Source organism: Tupaia chinensis, unplaced genomic scaffold (assembly GCF_000334495.1).
Source record: "Tupaia chinensis unplaced genomic scaffold, TupChi_1.0 Scaffold000418_1, whole genome shotgun sequence".
NCBI lineage: Eukaryota > Metazoa > Chordata > Mammalia > Scandentia > Tupaiidae > Tupaia > Tupaia belangeri.
Window position 1 is genome coordinate 965821 of NW_006159923.1, and position 18304 is coordinate 984124.

An 18304-nucleotide genomic window follows, 5' to 3' on the forward strand; every position below is an offset into this window, starting at 1 on the left:
CCAAATTGGACCTCTTTCTCAGCCTTGCTCCTCCGGAGTATCTGCCCTGGGGAGAGATCAGACCTGCCCGATGGAGGGCTTCATTTCTAGGTCACTTGTCCCGACTAGTCCCAGTAAAATCAAGTCAAGGGCGTCATCTACCCCAATCCCGCTGCAAGATCTTTCAGAGGTCGCGAAATTCGCCTTTAGTAGCCGTCCCCATGGCGGTCGGCATCGGTTTTGACCTGTCTATCTGTCCACAGTTTTAAAAGCGCTTTTGAGGCTGGTCCCTGGACCTGCGGGTGGGCCACGTCCTCGGAGCCTGCGCTGAGGTCTGAGCAACCTGCAAACATCAGCATCTCGCAAACCCAGAGCTCGCAGAGTGCCTTCGGTAACCTGCGTTTCTACGGGTAAAACCAAGACGGGCAGGCCCCGCCCTCCGTCCTGACCACGCCCCTACACAGGACCGCCCCGCCCACCTAGCCCGCCCCTTACATCCTCTGTTTTCAGGCTGTCCCCGGCTCCTCCCCTCCGCATCAGCTCCGCCCTTGCTAATCTTCAATTCTACCTTCCTATCTCTGCGCACCCCCGCCCCGTACTAGACTCCCTGTATTTAAGGGGCTCCCGGGGCTCTCGGAGCTCCCGAGGGGCTGGAGCCGGGTTCCACCTTCTGATTCTGCACGACGTCTAGATCATCCTCAGTATCCCCTCTAGGTGAGCAGGCAGGATGTGTGTCCCGTACGAAGCCAAGCGCCCGAGTCGGGGTTTACTGGCAGGATGGTGAGGCCTGGTTGAGGGGTCTGTGCAGGACCTCGGGGCTCGGAGCGGACCAGGTGAGTGCGAGCTGTCCCTTTCTGCAGCAGCTCCCAGGGAGTTCGGAGCCTGGAGACCCATCCCTCTCACTGCATCGCTGCTGTGAGCGCACTCGCAGCTTGTTCCCGCGGCACTCGCCCGCCCGGCCCATCACGAAGAGGGGCCCGAAACCGCCATCCTGAGCCCCCTCCGCTCTCGTGCACACCAGAGTCTGGGAAAGACTTCTACTCCTCTGTCCGGGACCCCTGGGTGACCCGGCTTTCGGGAGTCAGTGTGTCTCCAGATCCAGGATCTAAGAAGATGCCCTGATGTCACCCTGCAGGCAGCAGTGCCCTGTCAGCCCTTCACATCGGGCGCCCGGAATTCCCACAGAAGTGAGGGTGGACGAGGGCATAGAACAGGGCGCGCATTTCCTAGATGCCTTCCCTTGGGGAGCCCTGTGAGACATGCCCCTGTCCTCAGTCCCTAGGGCAACTTACAGACACCCTGTCAGGGTCCGGAAAGAGATCCTCTTGGGGCCTCTCAAGTCTGCACCTTTCCTTGGTTGGGGCAGGAGGAGGAGCAGCTGCCAGAAGTGACCACCAGCGCATGCTGTGCTCTGGTGGTGACCTGGGAGCCACCATCTCTGGGAACTTGGGAAGACTCCCAGGATGCTGTCCCCAGGCTTTGCGTCTCTCATCGCCAATGTGGAGACTGGAGGTCCCCGCTCACCCTAGGATCTCTCTATCACCCTCCCTTGAGTTTCTGCCTCAGTAGGCTCACCTGCCATCCCCACACCTTTCCAAGACTAAGCCCCCTCCTTCCAGAAACTGACTAATAGGACCCTGATGGGTGGGTGGGGATGGGCACCCATGTGGGCCCACGGCCCTCACCCATCAGTATACTAGCAGTGTATCAACAGTCCCAGCCACCTTTACTGAACTCACGCCCTACTCTGTTTAACCGCATCACTCTCCTTACCTTTGGTGGCTTCCCAACTTCTTCAGAATAAAATCCAAGATCCTTGAGCCAGCCAGAGGTGCGGTGGTTAGGGCAGCTGGATTCCATACGGCCGACAGCACAGTTCAATTACTCTACCCAGTGACTTGAAAAACACACCAGGTGCAAGTGCATGTGAGCCCAAGATCCTAAAAAGAATGGAGAAGAGATTGTCATGTGGCCATTCCCCCTGGGGTTGCTTTCTTACTTTTTCTCTTTGTCCTCTCTCTGGCAAATGCATGCACCACCCTATAGGAAAAAAAAAAAATCCAAGTGCCTCACCATGCTGTGCTTGGTGGTTCAGTTCACCTCTACTCCCTGCCCAGCCCATCACAGCCTGGCCAAGATGGTTCTTTGAACACACCCTGTGTTTTCCTGCCTCTGGGCATTTGCATAGGCCTTTCCCTCTGCCTGGAACTGGACTGAGTCCTGTAAGGGCAAGAACCGTGTCTGGTTTTGTTCAGCCCCATATCACCTAGCATTTAGCCTGACTAACAAGACACCCAGTGAATGCCAGCTGGTCTTAATATATCATTCTTTTTTTTGGAGAGGCTTTTGCTATAGGGCGTGTGCGCTCACCAGAAAGACAGAGAGAGACAGAGAGACAGAAAGTGAGAAATCACTCCCGGGGGATGGCCATGCCACTATCCCTTCTCCTCCGTTCTCCTCTCAGGATCTTGGACACGCAGGCACACGCGCACCCAGTGTGAGTTTAAGCCACCGGGTCTAGGACTCGAAGCGTGGTCGACTACATGGGAGTCCAGCGACATAGCCATTAATGCCAACTGCTGGTTCCCATAATTCTTTATTTTAAGTGTATATGTCTTCCCTGAGCAAGAGAGAGAGACAGAGAGAGAGCCAGAGAAATAGCACTCCCAACAGAGTCGTTTTTAAAAAGAATTATTTGTTTTATTTATTATTATTATTTTTTCACATGAGTCTTATCAGAGAAAGAGAGAGTTGAGAAAGCAAGTCGCCATGTCCAGGTCTCAAACCATATCAGCCTTGTGGGAATTCCAACACTTTACCCACCACGCCACCTGCTGGCCCCTCACCAGGGCCTTGACACTGCGATCCATCCCTAGCCTCAGCCAGACTTTTGTACCCTGTGTACTCAGGGAGATCGCCTGGTAGGAATCCCAGACTCCCACACCCCACACAGGTCAGCCTTGCAGAGCATGTATTTCATGGCTGTGCCACCATCCGGCCCCACCAATAAATATTTCTTTTTTTAAGACTTACTTATTTAATTTGATTTATTCATTCATTTACAAAAATATTTCTTTTAATTTTATTTATTCTTTTTTTTTTTTTTTAATTTGACCAGAGAGAGAGAGAGAAAGAGGAAAAGTGAGAAAGTAAGCCACCAGGTCTGGGACTCAAACTGTGGTCGGCCATGCAGGATTGTCCAGTGCCTTAGCCACCATGCCACCTACTGGTCCCTCATTCATTTATTTTAATTTGACCAAAGAGCGATACAGACAGAGAGGAAGAGAGAAAGCAAGCTACCAGATTCAGGACTTGAACCGTGGTCAGTCATGTGGGAGTGTCCAGTGCCTTAACCAACATGCCACCTGCTGGTCCCACTAATAAATAATTTTTGAATAAATGTAGCTAAAGCTTTTCTATGAACTGATTCAGTCTTTTTTTTTTTTTTTCCTTTTTTTGAGAGGTTTTTGCCATAGGGCACGTGCACTCACCAGAAAGAGTGAGACATAGAGACAGAAAGCGAGAAATCACCCCCCAGGGGGATGGCTCCGTCGCAATCCCTTCTCCTCCATTCTCCCCTTGGGGTCTTGGGCACGCACGCACACACACACCCGTGCCCAGCGTGAGTTTAAGTCATCGGGTCTGGAATTCAAACCGCGGTGGACTACATGGGAGTCCAGTGACATAGCCATTACTGGTCCCAGCTAACTGTTGGTCCCAGTCTTTTTTTTTCCCTTAAGGTCTTGCCATAGAACATGTGTGCTCATCAGAGAGGAGAGAGACAGAGACGGTGAGAGGAAAAGTGAGAAATCACCCCTCAGGAGGGACAACCACACTGTAATCCCTTCTCCTCCATTCTCCTCTCAGGATCTTGGGCACAAACCCACATGCACCTGGTGTGATTTTTTTTTAGGTTTTTGCTATAGGGCGCGTATGCTCACCAGACAGACAGAGAGAGACATAGAGACAGAAAGCGAGAAATCACCCCCCCATGGGGGATGGTCACGCCGCAATCCCTTCTCCTCCATTCTCCTCTCAGGATCTTGGGCATGGACGCACACGCGCCTGGCGTGAATTTTAAGCCACTGGGTCCGGGACACGAACCGCGGTCGACTACGTGGGAGTCCAGCAACATAGCCATTATGCTAACTGGGATGTGAACTGTGGTCGACCACGTGGGAGTCCAGCGACATAGCCATTACTCTAACTGCTGGTTCCCCACCTGGTATGATTTTCAAGTTGCCATATCTGGGACTTGAACCATGGTCAGCCATGTGGGGAGTCCAATGCCTTAATCACCATGCCAGCTGCTGGCTTCACTGATTCAGTCTTTACTACAGCTGGGTGAGGTAGGAAATGTGAGGTGGGGATTATTAACTCCGTTTCACAGAAAACAGGAGCTCAAAGAGGTTACCCCATCTGTTGAAAGTCACACAGCCAAGATTTGAATCCCAGAGGCAGACTTTTTCACCCCCTCTCCTTGGGTCTAGGAGGTGGATGGAGGGTGGGTGGGGAGTAGTACACCACAGGCCAGCTCCCAGATGCTAGATACTTGAAGGCTTCCTGGAGTAGGAGGCACTGGGCCTGGGCTGGAAGATTTGAGTCTGCAAGGGTCCAAAGAGAGCTTTCCCGGTGGAAGGGACAGCAATGCGCTACCTCGCTTGTGGGACAAACCAGCTCAGAGAGCTGGGCCAGCTGCAGAAACTCAGCCTGCAGGCTCCAGGGGCTGTCAGCTGAGGGTCTCCTGGGGCAGAACCCGGTGGATGGAGAAGTTGGGGCGGGAGTCGCTCTGCAGTCCTTAGCTCCAGGCTGTGGACCCGGGTCCCCCAGGGACGCGGGCTGGGCGCTCCCACGCCTCCCGAGGCAGGACGTTCTCACGCGGGGGCGGCCCTGGGAAAGCTGTGCCGGAGGGGGACAGCGCCAGCGCTCAAGGTCCCTCCGCAGCCATTCTCCGCTACACACTTGGCGAACCCGAGTCGCGCTCCGCTGCCGACTCTGCGAGACGCGGTGAGTGAGTGCGCGGGAGACCCCCGGGGGCCAAGCCCTGTGAGTTGGGGAGTGTTCCTGTCATAGAGGACGGTCGGAGGTCGGAGGGTCGGGTGGCTTCTGACAGGTCAGGGTGGAAAACTGCTCGGGCGTCCTCCCGTCTGCAAAGGTAGACTACCCCTTCCTCTCCCCCAGGTCAGCACGGAGGAGGAACCCTTGCTTCCCAGATAGGGGGGCTCCCCTACCACGTATCCACACGGTGTGCCCTCTCCCTGTCGCTAGTTATAGGATGTCCTTCTCTCTCCCCACTATGGGGACACTTTCTCTTTTCAGAAGGAGGACACCCCTTTCCCCCAAGATCTGGGGTCCTCTCCCTCGGACCTGGTGTTCTCTGTCCTCTAAAGCCCCCCCAACCCCGCACGCCCCATAGGATGCCAGACCCCAGACTTCCCTCCCATGGGGTCTGAGCTCAGCCTGTCCTGTTCCCCACAGATCCAGCTGGGCTCTGTGTCTGCATAGCAGCCAGTCCAGGGAGGAGGAGGGGGCTGAGGTCTGCAAGAGACCACTGCAGATGGCTTTGTGGTGAACAGCCACAGGCCCTGCTCCGGCCCTTCCTGGACTCCCATTCCATTTCCACTGGGGCAAACAACTGAGGGGCGTTCCCCAACCAGGCCAGGCTGACCTGGGCTGGTGCCAGAACCCAGGCCCCTAGCCCCAGACTGGTCAGACCCTGCCCCAGGAATTAAGCTTCCCCCCACCTTCTCAGCTAGTGAATGGAGGCCCCAGGAGGGGGCTTCACCTGCCTAGAACTCCCAAATACTCCCATGGAGCTCTCAGACAAAATCAGAAGGCTCAGGGGCATGAGGGTGGCCTTGACACCCTGGATCCCCCACCACATTCACGAAAGCAAATTTCCTTTCTAAAAATTATTCCACATTAACGAAAGCAAATTTCCTTTCTAAAAATTATTTAATTTGATTTGTCATCATCTTTCTTTCTTTCTTTCTTTCTTTCTTTCTTTCTTTCTTTCTTTCTTTCTTTCTTTCTTTCTTTCTTTCTTTCTTTCTTTCTTTCTTTCTTTCTTTCTTTCTTTTTAGTTTGACCAGAGAGAGAGAGAGAGATAGGGAAAGTGAGAAAGCAAGCTGCTAGGTCTGGGACTCAGATTGCAATCAGACATATGGGAGTCCAGCACCTTAATCACCACACCACCTGCAAGCACCACACAATTGAATTTCTATTCTGGGTCTGGGAGAGGACTCATCCACACCTCCCTCCCCCAGATGTTCTCCAGAGCCGCCTGGAGTCTGATGCTGAGGAAAGGTGCGCTGGGAACTCGAGGGATGCACAGCCCAGGAGGTAAGGCCTGACCCGTCCCTCCCACCTAGCTCCAGAGTTGGAGGGGTCCTGTCTTCAGGCTGCCCCTGTCCCTTCCACGCTGCCCTGGGCCCACTCCAAACCACTTTCCATGATCCTGCTCTTTGATCCTGGGCCAAGTTCCTCCAGGAAGTGGAGTGCACAGGGAGAGCCCTCCACAGGGTGAGCAGACAGCAGCCCCCTTCATTCCAACTTTCTTTAGGGCCTGACCCCCGAGCCCCAGGCCCCTAAGGCCATGTGTCCTAAGGTGGACAGTTGCTGACAGAACTTCCTGAACCTGAGACCTTCCTTTCCAGACCCTGGTATCAGTGTTAGTCAGAAGAAAGAAGCCTAAAGGCGGGAGAGACCAGCCTGATGGCAGATGGACCTTCCTGACCCTCAGGAGATAACAGATAGCATTTATTGAGTCCTCACTGTGTGCTCCAAGCTGGATAAACATTTACACTAATGAACACATATAGACCTCCAACAACCATGCGCAGTGGGTGCCCGGCTGTTCTCTCCATTTCTCCAATGAACAATCTGAAGCCCAGAGACCTAGATGTTAGAAGAGCCAGGCTCCTGGCCCCGGGCAGCTCCAGTGCCCTCCCCTTAGGTGGTATCAATGCCCTCCTTGTGGGCTTCTCTGGTGTCAATAAACAGAAGGGCCTTGATTTCATTTTATTTTTTATTATTTTTTTAGAGAAATTTTTGCTCTAGAGAGCGTGTATTCACTGGAGGGACAGACAGAAAGCGAGGAATCACTCCCCAGGGGGGATGGCCATGTTGTAGTCCCTTCTCCTCCATTCTTCTCTTGGGATATTGGGCATGCACACACACGTGCCCAGTATGTTTCAAGCCACCAGATCTGGGGCTCGGATCATGATTGACCACATGAGAGTCCAGTGCCTTACCCACTATGCCACCTGGTGGCTCCAGAAGGGCCATTATTTAGACCCTCCCTAGTGCCCAGCCTTACTCCGAGAGCCTTGGGGGCTCCAGGAATGGAGGCCAGTAGTAAAACCAGCCTCTCCCCAGCAGTCTGAATTACTGAGCATCTGCTCTGTGCCAGGCCCTGCACAGCCTTTTGAGTGTATTGTCTTGAAGCTTCCCACACGAGTGTAAGAGGTATTTCTACTTTCGAGACAAGGATATAGAGGCACAGCAAAGTAACAGGCCTTGTTGGAGCCGGGTTGGGCTGGAACTGGGGCTCAAACCCAGGCGGTTCGATAGCCAGCCTTACCCCTGGCTCCTTATTAAACACATGCACAGAGTGCTTTTCAGTTGCAGAGTTTCACGCCCCGCGTCTTAGGTTCCTGCCACTGTGCCTTTGTCCACCCATTCATCACCTCGGCCTGCCAGGACCTCACCTCAACTCTTCCTCCAGCCTTCCCAGAGAACGTGGGAGGTGAATCACAGCCCTGGCCCTGCTCCTCCTTGCTCTGTGAATCTGAGCAATCACTTAGCTGCTCAGTTTCTTCATGTAAAATGGGAATAACAGAATGCCCTGGCTCAGAGTGATGGGGCCTGAGTGAGCCCACTCCTTGAAGGCCTGAGAACGGCTCCTGGAACACAGTAAATGCTCGACAAATGTAGCACTCTGCAGTAGTATGTTCAGAGGTAGGGTGTCTGTACCAGGGGCCGCCTGGACTCACCTCCCTCCCTTATGCCCGCAGCCCGCAGGGGAGAGAAGATGCCCCCCTATACCAACTGCCACGCCCAGCGCTCCTACCCAATGCCAGATGAGCCCTTCTGCACGGAGCTCAGCGCTGAGCAGCAGGCCCTGAAGGAGAAGGAGAAGGGCAGCTGGACCCAGCTGAGCCACGCCGAGAAGGTGGCCCGTAGGTCTGGGGTGAGGGGGCGGGCTGGGGAGAGAGGGTGACTCTGAGAAGAAAGTCTTGTTGGGGAGCAGTGGGCACGGAGAGGCCCCCAAAACAGCCAGGAACCCTCGAACACCTGAACGCACAGCTGAGGGCTCTAGGTCATCCATCTATCCATTCATCCTCTTATTCACTCAGCTGTTGGTATGGAGCCTGATGCAAGGGATCCTGGGAGATGAGGTGGATCACCTGATGGTCCCTGCTCTCATGGGGCTCCCAGTCTAGGGTGGAAAAACTGATGCACACACTACTAATTGTAAGAGTAGGGTGAGCTGTATTCAAGGGACCAAGAGGGCCCTAAGGAAAGAGAGATGAAATCCTGGTGGGCCTTCCAGAGGGCACACTCCAGCTGGCCTTGAAGGGTGAACAGGAGGCCCATGCCAGGTAAGGGTAACAGCAGGGCGAAGGGTGTCAAAGCAGGAGAGTGTGGAATGGCACAGAGTGCCCAGTGAGGTGGATGGGGAGCAGGTGACCCTAGGAGAAGGGAGGGATGCATGGTCTCAAGGCCTGCCCACAGTTGTCCACAGGCTGACCCTTTGATATTTGAAGCCTTTTATTCTCATTCCACTAATGTGGGAGCCCAGCCTGACCACCAGCATTTCAGGAGACTCCTTGTCGGGGAAAGCTCATGCTTCTGACATTCATTCATTCATTCAACATCTTGTTTTTTTAACGAATTATTTTATTTAACTTTATTTATTTATTTGTTTATTGGAGAGGTTTTTGTCATAGGTTGCGTGCGCTAGCCAGAAAGACAGAGAGAGACAGAGATTAAAAAGTGAGAAATCACTCCCCACCAGGGGGGATGGCCACGCTGCAATTCCTTCTCTTCCATTCTCCTCTCGGGATCCTGGGCACGCATGCACACGTGCCCGGTGTGAGTTTAAGCCACCGGATCTGGGACTCGAACCGTGGTTGACTACATGAGAATCCAGTGACATAGCCATTATGCGAACTGCTGGTCCCAATTTATTTATTTTAAATTGATCAGAGAGGGACAGAGTGAGGGGAGAGAGAGAGAGAGAAAATGGGAAAGCAAGCTTCCAGATCCAGGACTTGAACTGTGGTCAACCATGTGGGAGTGTCCAGTTCCTTAGTCACCACGCCACCTGTTGGTCTCCACATTTCTTTTTTCTTTTTTAAATAATTATTTTATTTAACTTTATTTATTTATTTAAATTTGACCAGAGAGGGACAGAGAAAGAGAGAGAAAGTGAGAAGGCAAGTCGCCAGGTCCAGAGCTCAAATCACAGTTGGCACGGCACGTCGCCAGGTCCCGAGCTCAAATCACAGTTGGCCATGTGGGAGTCCAATGCCCTTAACCACCACGCCACCTGCCGGCCCTCTCCATTCATTTCAAAAGTGGAATTCTCTTTTTTCCTTATTTCCTCAAATGTTACATGCATAAAGCAAGACGGTAATTAGCATAATTAATATCTGTTGCATAGTTACCATGAGCAGGTGCCACTGTGGAGGTAATTACTCTCATTAGCTGACAGTTGAGGAAGTTGAGGCTCTAGATGAAGTCACTTGCAATGGTAGTCACAGCTAGAGGGTGGAGTAGGGATTGGACCGCACACAGACCACTTCCAGGGATTTCCCCCTTAGCTGCTACACCACATGCTACATTGAAGCTTTAGCAGAACACGTGCAAGGTGAGCTGACAGCGCCAGAGCTCAACAAACAACTTCCTCTGGCCACTAGACATGGCGGCTCTGGGGCCCTTGCCCTCTGTCACTGCTGGCTTAGCTTTCACCTCCAACCCCCACCTTCTTCTTCTTTTTCTGTGTTTCCTGGGCCCCCTCACACCCACAGCTGCCACCCTCTGTGGAATTCCAAATTCCTTCCTGGGGTTGGTTTCATTGTCCCAACCCGGGTGGGTGGGGGGGTCTTGCAAAAATGCAATACAGTTCCTTTCCCTGAGGAAATCTGTGCCAGCTTTGATTTCCCTTTAGTTAACTATTTTTGTATTCGTTTAACACACTGAGAAAGGATGACATACGAAGGGTAACATTTTTTGAGAACTATCAAAAGGAGGAGGAAGAAAAGCCAGTCTCCTTTCTATTTAATCCCCCTGTGACCAGGTTTTCCTTTCCAGTGACTTGTGTTTTTCCAGAGAGAATCTACCATGTCCATATATGTAGAAGCAGTTCCTAGTTCTTTTTTTTTTTTTTTTTTTTTTGAGGGGTTTTTTCTATAGGGGGGATTGCTATAGGGTGCATGCACTCGTTAGAAAGACAGAGAGAGACAGAGAGACAGAAAGTGAGAAATCGCTCCCCAGGGGGGATGGCCACACCACAATCCCTTCTCTTCCATTCTCTTTTTGGGATCTTGGGTGCACACGCACACGTGCCTGGCGCCAGTTTTAGCCACCAGGTCTGGGACTCGAACTGCAGTCAGCTACATGGGAGTCCAGTGACATAGCCATTACGTCATCTGCTGGTCTCAGTAGTTCCTAGTTCTTATTTCCCCTCCCAGCTCACCCCCTTCTGCCCTTTTCTTTTCTTTTTTTAATTGCTAGAGGGCATATATGCTCACTAGAAAGAGACAGGGAGAGAAAGAGAGAAAGCAGCTCCCAACAGGGCATGGTCATACCATTATCCCTTCTCTGTTTCTCCATCCTGCTGGGATTTGGGGTACACACGTAACTGCACCCTGCATATTTTTCAAGCCACCAGTCTTCCTAGAGGAGATGAGGCAGTCTTGAAGGATAGGAAAAATAGAGCCAAGGCAAGAGGGTCCCCTGGGAGGACAGTTCCAGGACCACAGTGGGTCTTCAGAGCTTAAAGTTTGAACTCCTGGGCCTGGCGTCCAAGATTCTTCAGGCCCTGCCCCTCCTGTCTCAGCATCTTGGTGGTTCTCTGGACATGCCCTATGCTTCCCACAGCTCTGCGTGTGTTTGTTCATGCTATGTCTCTGGTCACGTATGTCCTAAGAACCTACACTCTCACACTTCTGACACCACATGTGTGGGATTTTTCCCACACCAACAGCCAATTCTTCTCTCCAGCTTTCCAGACACCAGCTAAGTGGTCTGTGATTCAATTTAACCCTGACATTATCTACCTGGAGGTCGTGTCCGATCCCATGGGTTGAGGGCTCAGTTCCACAAGGCTGCTCCTCTTGTGAATGTGTGAAATAAAAAGAAACAAACAAAAACCCAAAAAAGAAAAAAAAGAAACAAAAAACCCATTCCTTTGATCCTCTCTCTGGTTTCATTAACCGAACTCCTATTGCAGGAAGAAAGATTTAATAAAGAATGTCAACACATCCAGACAAAGTTTTGTCACAGCCTATTGTCCATCTTCTGAGCCCACGTGGCTCCTTAGGAAATTACTTACCATTATCTGAGCATTAAACCATCCCCCTTCCTGTCTTCACAACTTTTGCCTTTAAAATCCCCCTGAAATCTGCATGACCTCAGCACACAGTATCCAGGGCTGCGTGGGCGCTGTGAGCCTGGCAGATCATCCTCTCTTTGATGTTGCACTTAACCGTGGCTTTCCTTCCTGCACCTCAGCCTTTCATTTGGGTTGACAAATGCCAGTTGCAAGTCCCAGGTGGTCTCCTGAGTTTCTGACTAACTGACTAGGAACAGGGATTCCTACAACCCCCTCCTCAGGTTTGATAATTTGCTATAATGGCTCAAAAAACCTCAGGAAGGGGCCAGCAGGTGGCCAGCAGTTCCACTTAGGGCACTGGACTCCCAACCGTGGTTCAAGTCCCAGGCCGGGCAGCTTGCTTTCTCACTTTCTCTCTCTCTCTGGTGAGTGCACGTGCTCTGTAGCAAATTTAAAAAGAATAATAATGATAAATAAAATACAATAAATAATTCCTTTTAAAAACCCCAAACCTCAGGAAAACTCTTTGTGCTTACCAGTTTATTTGAAAGGGTACAACAAAGGATGCTGAGGTACGGCCAGGTGAAGAGGCATGTCTGTTGGTATGTTGAAGTCCAGAGCCAAGGCGTGTTCACTGACCCGGAAGTTCTCGGAACCCTGTCACTGAGGAGTCTGATGGAGTTTCACTATGTGGTCATGGTTGATTAGATCGCCCATCGAGGTCATTGCCAATGAAGTCGGTCTCTGGCTCCTCTCTCCTTCCTGGGTGGGGGAGGGAGGCCTGAAAGTTTCAACCCTCTGATCCTAAGGTTGGCTCCTCTTGTACCCAGCCCAGTCTGCATCCTCTGAGAATCACCTTGTTAACATAAATTCAGGTATAGTTGAAAGAGGCATATTATGAATAAAAAAGATGATCCTCTCACCTCTAATAACTAGGCTTTCCAAGGATTTAGAAGCTCTTATGCCAGGGGCAGAGACTGAAATCAAATTTCATATGATTTATATATAATCATATATGTGTGTGTGTGTGTGCTTTTTTTTTTTTCATGAGAAAGCGAGACAGAGACAGAAAAGAGGCAGAGGGTCTGGACAATGGCAGGAACATGTGACACATGGCATGCTCAGGGGTACTAGGACTTGATCCCTGGACCTTTTCTTTCTCTTTCTGGTTGTCACATGATCCTTTATTGAGATGTTTTCCTGTGTACTTCTTAACTAGCTGGGCGTTCCACTGCACCACTGTTGATGTTGTCGATGATGTCATGAGGGTGACGGCCATCGACATTACAGCCTACAGACTGAGCTGTCCCCAGGATCTCTTTCATGGTTCCAGAGAGCTCTCTGGCCCAAGACCGGTGGCTCATCTGTCGGGCAATGCTGACAGTCTCGTCAACAGTGGTGTTCCCACTATGTTTAATATTCTTCTGCTTCTTTCTGCCTCTTGGTGGTCCTTGAGGGCTTTGATGATGAGCGCAGAGGCAGAAGGCCCACTTCGATCTGGGCCTGTCTATTCTGAATGGTCAGCTTCACGGTAATTCTCAGGCCCTTCCAGTCACCAGTTGCCTTGGTGATGTCATCACCAACCTTTTTTGGAGAGACCCAGGGGACTGATCTTGAGGGCCAGGGCAGACGTGGCACCAACTTTGCCACCAGTGCACCTCAGGTCCACGACTTGATCTCATTGAGGTTGAACTTGGGTGGCATAGTGGAGGAGGCTGGTGTCAGATGAACCCAGATTGGGGATGACCAAAGAAAGTTGCACCAAGGCCGCCTCCGAGCCGAAAGCTGAAAGCGATCGCTGGACCTTTTCCACGTCAATCCAGTCCTGTTACCACTGTGCCACCAGCTGGCCCCCAACCATGTGATTTATTTAATTTAATGTATTATTATTTTTAAGTTGCTACAGGGCACGTGTGTTCACCAGAGAGAGACAGAAGTGGGAGCAGCAGATGGCATGGTGGTTAAGGCACTGGACTCCCACATGGCTAGCCACAGTTTGAGTCCCAGACCTGATGGCTTGCTTTCTCACTTTCTCTTTTTTTTTCTCTCTCTCTGGTCAAATTAAAAAATAATAAATAAAATAAAATAAATAAATAATTCTTTTAAAAAGAGAGAGAAAAAGAAAGAGAGAAGGAAAGTGAGAAAGCCAGCTGCCAGGTCTGGGACTTGAACCGCAGTTAGCCATGTGGGAGGGAGTCCAGCATCTTAATCACCATGCCACCTGCTGGCTCCCCCATGTGTTTCTTCTTATGTCACACCTTCCCCCTGGCTTTCCACTGGCTTACTTCGTTCCCATCCGTGCACATTTCCCTCTGGGCCTTCCTGTTAGTAGCTCCCCCAGCCTGGTATGCCTCTCACCCTGATCTCTCGGAGGGCAGTGACCCCGTGTCATTTCTCCAGGCGTCTCCAGCAGGACATTCATTCACAAGTATTCTAGATATAATGATTAAGAGCCTGCTACGTACCAAACACTGTTTTGGTGCTGGAAATGTTAACAATGAGCAGAGTCCTGCTTCCCCCGGAGTTTATAAGAAAGAGAAGCAGGGAATAAGAAAATGGAAGAGGGACCAGCAGATAGCGTGATGGTTATGTTGCTGGACTCACATGTGGTCAACTAAGGTCCGAATCTCATACTCATTGGCTTGAAACTCAGCCTGGAGTGTGTGTGAGTGTGCCCCAAATCCAAGAAGACAATAGAGTAGAAGGAATTGCAGCATGGCCATCCCCCGGTGTGTGTGCGTGTGTGTGTGATTTCTCACTTTCAGCCTCTCTGATTAGTGCATGCTCCCCATAGCAAAACTCTCTCTCAAGAAAAAAAAAAAAAAAAAAAAAAAAAAAAAGGAAGGAAGAATAAAAACACTTTATTGGGAGGAAAGGGAATGGCAGGGACAGTCCTGATGAAAGTCTGAGTCACATAAAACCACATGGGGTTCGAACGGTGGTTGCCATGAGGGATTTAGCTTCTCTCAAGCAGTGCATTACCCCTGCACCATGGAGCCAGCCTGCTACACTCTCTCTTTTTCGCTTATTCCACACCGGCCCACTGGCCTGCACTTCACCCCTTCCCTACCCCTTCCTACCTCAGGGCCTTTGCACTTGTTTCCAGTTTGCACATGACTTTGTCTGACTTTTCAAGCCCCAGCTCCAATGTCACCACCTCTGAGACCTTCTTGGCCGCACTAGCTGAAGTAGCCCCTGCCCACACTCTGTCTGAAGCCTTTGCCGTCTGCCTCCCACTCTAAGCTCCCTAGGGGCAGGACTCTTCTGGCTCATGCACTGCTGGGTCTCCAGTTCTTGGCCCTGTCTGTATACAGTACATGCTCAATGAGAATCAGCTGAATGAGCAGTGTCTGCTGTGGGTAGGGGAAGGCTGAGGCTCCCTGGGGACCAGAGTGGTCCAGGGTCCTTGGAGTAGATGCACCTGAGGCCCCTTCCCCACACCCACCTGCTCCAGTGTACCGGCTCCAGTTCCACGAGACCTTCGCAGAGATGAACCGTCGCTCCAACGAGTGGAAGACCGTGATGGGCTGTGTCTTTTTCTTCTTTGGATTCACGGCTCTGCTGATCTGGTGGCAGCGGGTCTATGGTAAGTGGCGACTATAAGCCTGGGTCATGCCCTGTGACCATGCCACCACCAAACTCAAGGGAACTGTGTTGGTACCCATCTCAAGAGTTCTGCAAAGTCCTCAAAGAGATTTAGGGTGAAGGGCAGGGCATAGCTGGCTGAGGAGGAATGTAGGGATTCTACCTCTCTGGGGCTTCAGTTTCTCATCTGGAGAACAGGGTTAAAGATGCTCAAGGTTCTTGTGAGGATTTAAAGATAATGGAGTGGGGCCAGGAGATGGTATAGTGATTATGTCATTGAACTCTCACATGGCTGACTGCAATTCTAGGCCAGACCTAATGGCTTAAAACTCATGCTGGGGGGGACCAGCAGGTGGCATGCTGGTTAAGATGCTGGACACTCACACATGGCTGACCACGGTTCAAGTCCTGGACCTGGTAGCTTGCTTTCTCACTTTCCCTCTCTCTCTCTCTCTCGCTCTCTCTCTCTGGTCAAATTAAAAAATGAATGAATAAATAAAATAAAATAAAATAAAAATATAAAAAAACCCAACTCATGCTGGGTGCGTGTGCATGTGTGCTCAAGATCCCAGGAGAATAACGGAGGCGAAGAGATTGTAGCATGGCCATCACCATGCTACAGGGCCCCAGGGAGTGATTTCTCTCTTTGTATCTCTCTGACTCTCTATCTCTCCAATAAGTGCATGCACCCTATAGTAAAAATCTCTCCAAAAAAATTAAATAAGAAACCAGCAGGTGGCGTAAGGCACTGAACACGCCCACATGGCCAACCATGGTTTGAGCCCTGGACCTGGTGGGTTGCTTTCTCACTTTCCCTCTCTCTCTCTCTCTCTGTGTGTCTCTCTCTGGTCAAATTAAAATAAATGAGTGAATAAATAAAATTAAATTTAAAAAATTCTTTAAAAAAGTGCAGAGAGCTGTAGGCCAGCGCTCATACATGGTCATGGGTAGTTGCTGATGGCTGTGTGTCAGCTGTGTGTTTATCAGTACAGTGATTCACCAGCTGGAATAAGTCTCCAACACATAAAAGCTTAAACAAGCTAGAGGTTTATTCCTTTCTCACAAAAAAAGAGAGAAACAGTCTAGACTCGGATGGGGACTCCACAAAGCAGGCTCCTCTCTTATTGCTCTGCCGTCGTTAACATGCAGTGCTCAGGCTAGCCAGTGGCCTGGTGGTTAAGGCAGGCAGATCCCACATCGCCAACTGTGCAGTTCAAGTCCTGGACCCAGTGGCTTGAAAAACATGCCAAGTGGGGCCGGCAGGTGGCGTGGGTTAAGGGCACTTGACTCCCACACGGCCAACTGCAGTTCGAGTCCTAAACCTGGCAGCTTGCTTTCTCACTTTCTTTCTTTCTCTCTCGCTCTGGCCCTTTCTGGACAAAATTAAAATAAATAAATAAAGTTAAATAAAATAATTTTAAAGAAAAGAAAAAGAAAAACATGCCAAGTGTGTGTGTATGTGTGCTCCAAATATCAAAAGGCAGGAGAGATGAAGAAGGGATTACAGACTGATCACTACTCATGGGGTGTTTTCTCCTCCTTCTCTCTCTATAGCAAAGTTTAAGATAAAATAATAAAGTAAGGGAACCAGCAGTTAGCATAATGTCGCTGGACTCCCACGTAGTCGACCGCGGTTCGCATCCCAGATCCGGGCTTAAAACTCACGCTGGGCGTGTGTGTGTGCATGCCCAAGATCCCGAGAGGAGAATGGAGGAGAAGGGATTGCAGCGTGACCATCCCCCTGGGGGGTGATTTCTCGCTTTTCTGTCTCTATGTCTCTCTCTGTCTGGTGAGCACATGCACCCTATAGCGAAAAAACCTCTCAAAAAAAAAAAAAGAATTATTTTTTTTTATTTAACTTTATTTATTTAATTTAGTTTTAATTTGGACCAGAAAGGGACAGAGTGAGAGAAAAGGGAAAGTGAGAAAGCAAGCCGCCAGGTCCAGGACTTGAACCACAGTCAGCCATGTAGGAGTCCAGTGCTCTTAACCACCATGCCACCTGCCAGCCCCCCTGTTTTTTCTTTTATTAAAAATGTTGCCAGAGAGTGCACGCAGTTGCCAGAGAGAGAGAGAGAAAGAGAGAAAGTGAGAAATCATCCCCCAGGAGAGATGGGCATGCCACGATCCCTTCTCCATTTTCCTCTTGAGATTTTAAGCAAGCACGCACACCCACTGGGTGTGTTTTTTAAGTCACCAGCTCCAGCAACTGGCCCAGCAGTGCGCCTTTAACAGCCCTTTAGGTGACCAGACGCCTGCTCAGGTTTGAGCACCTCTACTGGGGGCGAGGATCGGGGAGGACACTGAGAGAGAGCTGGCAGTCTTCGCCTCAGCTGGCCTCACCTCTGCTCTCTCCTGTAACGGTGTGACAGGAATTCTTCTGTTTCGTGATAATGGCATAAGAGAGCCTTTGGGAAAAAGTCTAGTCCAGGCCAGGCTTGGCACACGAAGGTGTCCATAAGGTCATCTCCTTCCTGTCCACCCCTTGGCACAGAAAGTACCAGGGATGGAGGTCGGGCAGGCTGAACTGCCTCAGGGGCAGGTGGGGCAGAGATAAGGTGTGAAGGTGTTGGGAGCCCCCACCCCGAGGCCCCTCCCTTGTCCACAGGACAAGGCACATAAAAGGCCTCCACAGGGTGCTTCAGCCTCTGAGCTCAGTATTGCTTTCCCCGATGTCCTTTTCTTTCCCTGACAGAGAACTTGGGCATGCACGTGAGTGTGAGGCGCCCCGACAGTCTCGTCATACTTCGATCCCTCTTCCCCCGGCCCGCCAGCTCCTCAGGATCCCGGGCACTCATGTGTGTGCTCTTGGCACATTTTGAGCTGACTCCAGGACTCAAACCCACAGTCGGCCATATGGCTCCCAGCTTCACGGGGCACTTGGGGCCAGCCCTCCCCGGGTGCTTAAAGTGAATGCCTCCTACCCTACCTATACCTCTCAACCCCTTGGGAGTCCAAAGGAACTAGCTCGTTCCAGACCCCTCCCAGGAGAGGAAGAGAACTAGGTCATTGTGAGAAGCACCACACACTGGGCACTGGCTGTCTGCCCCGCCTTGTGCCGAGACGTCACACATATGCGCTTGCTCGATTTCCCCCAGCCCTAGTGGAGAGCACCTGCTTTTTTTTTTTTTTTTTTTTTTTAAGAAAAATTGGGACCACCAATTAGTGTAATGGTACTTC

General features: G+C 50.9%; 1 protein-coding gene across 1 annotated transcript in view; it reads left to right on the forward strand.

The window, feature by feature from the left end:
* The first annotated feature begins 4876 nt into the window (after positions 1–4876).
* COX4I2 (cytochrome c oxidase subunit 4I2) overlaps positions 4877–18304 on the forward strand; it is a 15444-nt gene continuing 2016 nt past the window's right edge. The window contains exons 1-4 of the mRNA XM_006154718.2: positions 4877–4986; positions 6246–6321; positions 7995–8159; positions 14994–15125. Coding sequence (XP_006154780.1) covers positions 6246–6321; positions 7995–8159; positions 14994–15125 — 373 coding nt within the window. The 5' untranslated portion in view covers positions 4877–4986. The remainder of the gene's footprint in view (positions 4987–6245; positions 6322–7994; positions 8160–14993; positions 15126–18304) is intronic.